This window comes from Plecotus auritus (genome assembly GCF_963455305.1).
Source record: "Plecotus auritus genome assembly, chromosome: 9".
Classification (NCBI taxonomy): Eukaryota; Metazoa; Chordata; class Mammalia; order Chiroptera; family Vespertilionidae; genus Plecotus; species Plecotus auritus.
Window position 1 is genome coordinate 113798189 of NC_137783.1, and position 8601 is coordinate 113806789.

Genomic DNA, 8601 nt, shown 5'->3' on the forward strand with positions numbered 1-8601 from the left:
TTATTCTATACCTTTGATAGAAAATAAAAGTATGACCTTATCTCTGATCTGTTTGGTCTTGACTCCATAGACAATGGGATTGAGTGCAGGTGGAATAACGACATAGAGGTTGGCAAACATGATGTGGAAAGTACGTGGAACATTATGTCCAAATCGATGAGCAAGGATGGAGAAAAAGGCAGGTGTATAAAACATGAGGATGACACAGACATGGGAACCACAAGTGCCAAGTGCCTTCTGCCGGGCAGCTCTGGAAGGGAGGTGAAAAACAGCACAGAGAATAATAGCGTAAGAAATGGCAATGAGAATCACATCTGAGATGACTGTCATGATGGGAACACAAAAGCCATACCAGATATTGATGGAGATATCAGCACAGGCAAGCCGGGCAACACCTATGTGTTCACAGTATGTGTGGGGTATGATGCGTGTCCGACAGAAAGGCAGGCGTGTGAGTAAGAATACAACTGGCAAGATGATACAGAAGCTTCGAAAAGAGATGCCCACAGCAATCTTGATGATCATCTTTGGGGTCAAGATAGTGGTGTATCTTAAGGGAGAACAGATGGCCACATAGCGATCAAATGCCATGGTCATCAGGATGGCTGAATCCAGGACAAAGCTACAGTGGAGGAAGAACACTTGTGTAAGGCACCCTGGGAATGTAATTTCTCGAGCCCCAAGCCAAAAGATACTGAGTGTTTTAGGAACAACAGCTGTGGACAAGATGAGGTCAGTCATAGCCAGCATGAAGAGAAAGAAGAACATGGGTTGGTGAAGGCTACGCTCCACAGCGATAAGGTAGAGAAGGATGCAGTTCCCCACCACAGCCACAATATAGATGATACAGAAAGGAATCCCAATCCACACATGGGATTGCTCCAGGCCTGGAATCCCCACCAGGATGAAGGGTCCTGGGTTGTAACTGCTCAGGTTGAAAGTGATCATGGCAGATCAAGATGGCCTGGATCCTGAGGACAGAGGGTGGTAGAAGATAGTTAAGGGTCACTTGGGTCACTCTCACCTCCAACCATTCATCATTATCAATTCCTAAGGATAAGCTGTACATATAACTTATCATCCAAAATAGGAATTTTCGAAGTGAATAAAGGTTGATATCATAATAATGACAGGTAATATGCATAAACCACAATTGTCTTAGATTTATTTGGAATGTATGATTGTTCTACGTAAAGAGAATATCTTCTCTTTTTTTTCTGCTGATTTAAATAACTTTTCCCAGATAACCTTCCAGACTAGCTACAACCACTCTTTCATTATACAGTATATTCCTAATACAAATTAACAAACTACAGAATATACTTTTCCATAGGTTGGTGGATTGTAGTTTGCATGACTTTATGGACATTATTGGTTAAGAACTGCTTGTTCTGTCATTGTGGAATATCAATCTCTGCCTCAGGGCAATTTCTCATAACTACTTGGTGACTGTGGCTCTTAGGTTTGTAAGGTCAACTACCCCTTATTGCCATTCAAAAACCTAAGTCAGCTTAAAAAATACTAGCTGAGCCGAAACCGGTTTGGCTCAGTGGATAGAGCGTCGGCCTGCGGACTGGGGGGTCCCGGGTTCGATTCCGGTAGGGGGCACGTACCTTGGTTGCGGGCACACCCCCGGTGGGGGGTGTGCGGGGGGCAGCTGATCGATGTTTCTCTCTCATTGATGTTTCTAGCTCTCTATCCCTCTCCTCTCTCTTCCTCTCTGTAAAAAATTAATAAAATATATTTTAAAAAAAAAATACTAGCTGAGTTCCAACAGTATGCTGGACAATCAGGTGGGGTTTTTCTTCCAGTGGTTTAAAAATCATTTATTTGGAATGTGGCATTTTTTAACAAAATAAAATAAAAATAGTCATTCTCAAAAACAAATCTCTTTATAAAGTTAATAAATTGATGATTATATATACTTAAGAAGTCATAATTACACATTTATAAGGGAAACCTTTCTTTTTGTTGTTTTATTTTTTTGTCTTTTTTATTTTGTTTAAAGTATTACAAATAGTAGTACATATGTCTCCTTTTTTCTCCCATTGACCTCCCTCTGGCCTACCCTACTCCCCGGCACATGCCCTCACTGCCCCCCACTGTCTTGTGTCCATTGTTTATGCTTATATGCATGCATACAAATCCTTCGGTTGATCTCTTATCCCCACAACCCTCCCCTGCCTTCCCACTATAGTTTGACAGTCTGTCCGATGCTTCTTTGCCTCTGTATCTGTGTTTGTTCATTAGTTTATAATGTTCTTTATATTCCACAGATGAGTGAGATCATGTGGCATTTATCTTTCACTGACTGGCTTATAACTCAGTTTTAAATTAGAAAAGTTTTCTATAGCTCCTGCAAAATAATAAAAATTAAAAATTGTTTTCCAGAACCCTATATGCTATACAGTTGTATAACAATCTAATCTTTTGGACTTAATGGCACTATTAGTCAAGATTGCTGTCCAAAAGAAGGATTGTTTCCTTGTCAACACTTATTCTTGAAATAGACAATAGACTACCAGTACACATACTTTCTCAGATACAGGCACACACTTAATACTTACAACCCCAAATATACTCTGAACTATATTTACATTCTCTTATTCATTTTACCATCATATGTTTACCTTACATTATCTTACACAAACATAAACAATCCTTCCTCTCTCTCTCTCTCTCTCTACCTCTCTCTCTCACACACACTCATACATGCATGCACACATACACACACCCATGCACACACCAGACACATATGCACTGCACACACACACCCCAATGAAATCACACTAGACACATATGCACTGCACACACACAACAATGAAGTCTTAAACAAAATATTCTATGATTGTATTTTGGATTTTGGCACTTCCATTGCTATGTAACTGCCCAAAACCTTTACTTGAAAAATTTCTTTTTTAAAGGCTAGGCCCCAAACCTGCTTCCTTCTCCAGTAATGTGTATACATAGAACACTTTTTTTTTTATAATCTACAGATAACAAACTACAGCAAGGCCAGGGATTCCCAAGATCAGAACTAAGAGGAAGCTTATGATGGCCATATGCCTCAGATTCCAAACCTGACAAGGACATAACTCACTTTCAACCTTATCTCTACCTCTACTTTAAATCTCATTCTTAAGTCCAGCTCACCATACCTTCCATCTTCCAGACCAATACTTAATTTCTCCAGTCTTCTGCTTTTGCCAAATGAGGAACAGGTTGCTCTCTTCTTTTCTTTATGACCATCCCTTATCTATAAATAAAAAACACTTTTCTTACAGCAACTCAAAACCTTCCTCTACTGTGTCTTCATAATTCAGAGATTCTAGGTTCTGGGAATACAGCTCAGAGTTCAGGCAGTGGGCCAGGAAGTCCAGCCCCCATCTGCTGAGTATCTGTGTTCTCCAATTTAGCTTCATGTTGGCTCTCTTGTCCATTTGGGTTCCTGCACTCATCTATTGCCAACAGCAAAGATCTGATTGGGATGTTGAAACCTTTCTTCTGTGCTCCTTATGTACTCCAACAACATATGGCATCAGCCTCCTAAAATTATATACTTTGAATCATAGCTCTTCCGGCTTGTCTGAGGTCATCCTTCTTTTATACATATGTGAAGAAAAGTCTTTTCTAGCTTTTATATTTTTATGCACTCAGACACAACAGGTGTTTATACAGTCATTCAAAAGTACATAGGCACACATAAAGAAAGTTAATCTGAGGCTTATCATTCTACAACAAAGTCACAATGTGGAGCAATCTACATGACAGTCTGGTCTTTGCAATAAGTCAATGACATTAAAAAGAGATGGGGCTTAAATGAGGAAAATGCAATTCTTGACTGGATTCTGATTAAATAAGCCAGGTATAAAAGAAAAATAGTGTATAATTGGGTATATTTAAGTACAAAGTAGGTATTAGATGATATGAAGTAATTAGTGTTACTTTTGTTAAATGTGATTATGGTATTATGATATATACACACATACACAAGTGCCCACAGTATCTTAATAAAATATTGGCAAAGAGTATATGCTCTGGAGCCAGAAAAGTAGGCACTTTAATACCAGTTCCATAATTGACTAGCTGTGTGAACTTGGAACTTGGGCAAACTTACTTGAACTATATGATCCTTGAGTTCATCATTTTCAAAAAGGGCCCAATATCTCTAATTTTTACTGTTATTATTAAGATAAAATAAGACACTCTCAAAAACCACATTTTAGTGTAGTACCTAGCACATAATAAGCATATAATTTTTTACTTATTTTTATTAGATTATATTTTATATCACCAGCATTATTACTAGAAGTCAAACCACAGAGTGAAAAAGAGAATGAAAATAGACAGAAGCATAAAAACTAAGGGCACCCCTGGGCACACACAAACCACAGACTTAATTCCACTCTTAAGTTAGGGCTACGGGTCCTTGTCAGATATTTGATACAGAAATTGCCTGACCACTTACAATGGCCATTCTTAACCCAACTATATAATTGTCCATTTATTCTAATCTTTTGAGTCCCATTGATGGAGCATATACAAGTACTGGAGGGCATGACCTTGGCTTATAGTTGGGAGTTGGTCAAAAAAGAAAGCTGTAGTACTTAGTTCCTGGCTCCTAGAAAATGAAACAGAGTTTTTCATTCCCTCCCCACTTCTCTCCAAATTTGAGTCCAAACCACATCCCTTGGAACAGCCAGGACTCACCTAATCTTCAATAAAGCCAAATAGAAGAAAGATTGTGCTGACCAGCACACAGAGAATCTATAAGAGGAGCAGAGCCACCAAACAAAGAAATAAATGAAGGAAAGAGGAGGGGACTGATAGGTAGGTGATTCCCTGCTCATTTATTTTTTCTGGTAACTGCTCAATGTGGGGAAGAGGTAGATAGTAAGGGCCTGAGGGATCCTGACTCTCAAGGGAGGAGTATAAAGAAGCTTATGTTAACCCTGCCCATGATTGTGCTCTAACATTGCCTCAGGGTACATTTTTGGTTTTGCATTTGCATATGAGATGATGTGCTTGTGGGTGTGTAGTTGTGTATGTATGTGTGCCTATCACATCACTAGGTTTTGAGTCCATGCTTTCACTTACTAGATAAAAGATTTTTGGACAAGTTTTCTATAAAAACTAGAGGCCCAGTACATGAAAATTCATGCACTGGAGGCGGGGGGGTGGTCCCCCTCAGCCCGGCCTGCCCGCTCTCACAGCCTGGGAGCCCACAGGGGCGGAGGCGACCCAGCAATCAGGGGAAAGCGATGCACCATCACACTTCTGCTGCTGCCACTGCCGGCAGTGCAAGCCTTGGCCGGCCCTGGTTACCTGAGCCTCGGGTGGCCCTGGGCAGCTGGGCAGCTGCCATCTGAGGCTTGCCTGTGCCTAAGGCCGGCCCTGGGTGGCTGGGGGGCTGAAAGGACTGGGGGACCAGGCATGCAGAGCGGCTGGGCCCGCCTGGGGGCAGGCCCAGCCTTGCCACACATCTGCCACCCTGGCGGGGCTGAAGGGACTGGGCACCGCCATCTTGTGGCTGTGGGCGCCGCCATCTTTGAGAGTGTGGCAGTCAATTAGCATATTCCCTCCTTATTGGCTGTGGACGCCACCATCTTTGCAACAGCTTGAGGGTCAATTAGCATATTCCTTCTTTATTAAATAGGATGTGATCATCTAATTCCTACCCGTCAAGGTTATATAAGGATTGACAAATTAAATAGGACAGAACATGTGAAAATTATTAACACAGTGCACCCTTTAAAATTATTAAATGTCTCACTTCAAGATAGGCTAATACTGTTTTTCAGAGTGAGGCTCCAGGTCGCACACTAATAAGCTCTACAGTGGGGTTTTGTACTGTTTATGTTTCCCTAGAAGACCAGTATATATGTGGATGTAAGCATAAAGGATATGCAACTCAGCCTCCAGCCCACACTTAGGATTTAATGAAGAAATTGGTTCAAATGTGTTTTTGATCAATACTGAGGTGACCCCTAGTGGAAAAATATAGAATTTGTATATTCTAAATTCCAGGCCAAGATAAAAGCATATAAGAAACCTCCATATCAAGAGTTCATCGTTTCTGAGAACATTTAATATAGTACACAAATCTAAAGCTCTACATCAAATCACTTCTATAATTCTTTTAACAACCCTATAAAATAGGTAAAACATTTATACAGTTTTAAAGATGTAGAAACTGGGGCAGAGAGATATTAAGTAGCTTACCAAGGGTCACACAATAAAATAGTAGAGCTGAAGATCAAATGCAAGGAGTCCTGGACTCCTGTGTACATAACCAAAATTCTCTATGGGGTATGTGGCACATGGCATGTAGATGATATATTGATAACAAGTAATATAAAATTAAGTCACATAAAGGAAATATAGAAAATTGACTACATGAAACAAATTAGCATCATAAAATCAAGTGCTTCACTTAGGTTACAACTATATATTGTTTGAACTTCCTAGCACTGATGTCTTTTAAAATAAAATCTTATTATATGTTGCTCACATGGGAAAGATCTAAAACAGACAGACAAGTGTACTTCAGACAATTTTAAATATAAAGGTGGGATATAAAACAAACTCATAGATACAGACAACAGTATGGTGGTTACCCGAAAGAAGGGGGTGGGGCATAGTAAAGGACAAGGGGGGCCAAAAATATGATGACAGAAGATGACTTGACTTTGCATGTTGGGTACATAGTACAATACACAGATCATGTATCATAGAAATGTTCACTTGAAAATTACATCATCTGATTAACTAATATCACTCCAATAAGTTTAATAAAAATAAATAAATATAAAGGAAGAAGTCTAGCAAAGCAAAAAACAGAAAAGGGAAAATTAAACTTAAAAAATATTAAATGAAGCAAAAGATACTTCGTATTATTAAAAGAAACACAACCCTCAGAGGGAAGGTAGGGGGGGTGAGGGTAAAGGGGAGAGATCAATCAAAGGACTTGTATGCATGCATATAAGCCTAACCAGTGGTCACGGACAACAGGGGGGTGGGGGCATGTGTAGGGAGGGGTTTGGGATGGGAATGGGGGGATGAGGACAAATATGTGATACCTTAATCAATAAATTTAAAAAAAAAAAAAGAAAAACACCTAATGAACATGTTGTCATATTCAGATGTCTCTTCTTGGCACTCTGATTTTAAATAAATAAGTTCATAAATAAATAAATTTTCCTCTTTTTAAAAAATATTTTCCACAGGCCTCCTTCTAATTCTCTTGATTCTTTGAAAACACATATCTAGTTATAGCAAGTTTAACAACCTGTCACCCACCTATCCAAAACCTTTTCCTCAAGGAGCACAACATCCTGGATGATGTTATTTTGTTACTGAAAGTCAGCCACCTAATTCCAGGGCCATATCTTGAAGGCACTGTATTCCAAAATTGGCTAACCTCATAACTCACACAGACATTTTACTTTGCCAGCCTTCCTGTGGTTCTGGATGATGTCCGTTTTGTCTTTTAGTTGTAGTTTTGAAATTGTTGTGCGAGGCAGCAGTTTAGGTGTTTACCTATGCCACCATCTTGGTTTCTCCAGACATTTTACTTTGGATCTATCCAACTGTATGGTTCAATTATTCCTAATTTATTCTTCAACAACCTCAAGCTCTCTAGGGAAGTGAATTTTCCACTATTCATTCAGTGCCCAGGTGTTTCTGCATTCCTCTTTATCTAAGTTAAAGATAATTCATCATTTCAACTATTCATATATATATAGTTTTACTTGCTCTACCAACTTTCTACCATATATGTGAGATAAAACTCTGTTCCTAGGTTAATCAACCTAATGTCCCACAGCTAATTAGTGGAAGAGCACCCTGGTCATTAAGTATTCAACTTGGTTTTAAACATTACCATGTGCAACTCCAGCTTCATTAATATCTACATGGATTGAGCACATCAATCACTATTTCTTGGCACCTAATATTTTCCCATGATGTTCCAGGTTCCTTGTGTAAATCAGCATCTCGTGGGTTTTCTCTCCTACCCAACATCCTAGGGAATTTGGCTCAAATCTTTTCTTGGGGAGTGAAGTGCAGAAAGGACATGTGAGCCGGAGAATCACATACCCCATTCTAATCTGGTCTCTTCCACTAATTAGCTGTGGTTGATTGAGACATACCTCATAACTTTTAAGTTTCTTTAACTCCCTGAAGGAATTCTTTCTTCTATGATATTTTTTAAAATTAACTTGGATAAATATACTCTCTATGTATCTATATATATAATTATATATTATATACTTACCTATGTGTGTGTACATGTGTGTAAGTATAAGTGTGCATGTAGATACCTTTCCCAGGATGAATACTCTCCTTTTAGTTCTACTGGGTCAAGTTATTACCCCTCTATATCTTGATTTGGGTTCTGTGCAGTAGCTGCCTTAATTTATAATATGTGCTTCTCCAAGAAAAGTTCCTTTACTATCCTGGGTGAGTCTATCCCTCATCAAAATTTGAAACTGCTTTTAAAAGTAAGGAAAATAAAAGGGCATGGGATGGTATATAGGATGTGATACTCAGATCTATCTTTTCAGCACAAGGACAAACTCTAAACACCAAAAGGCTGTCCCT

The 8601-nt window shown here is 39.2% G+C and overlaps 1 protein-coding gene across 1 annotated transcript; it reads right to left on the reverse strand.

Annotated features, from left to right (window-relative positions):
- Positions 1–1081, reverse strand: LOC308233323 (olfactory receptor 52H1; the record flags this gene model as incomplete). Its single annotated transcript, XM_080640247.1, has 1 exon — positions 1–1081. Exon 1 carries the CDS (start codon positions 946–948, stop codon positions 1–3), a length of 948 nt encoding a protein of 315 aa, XP_080496373.1. The 5' UTR covers positions 949–1081.
- Between the last annotated feature and the right edge of the window lie 7520 nt (positions 1082–8601).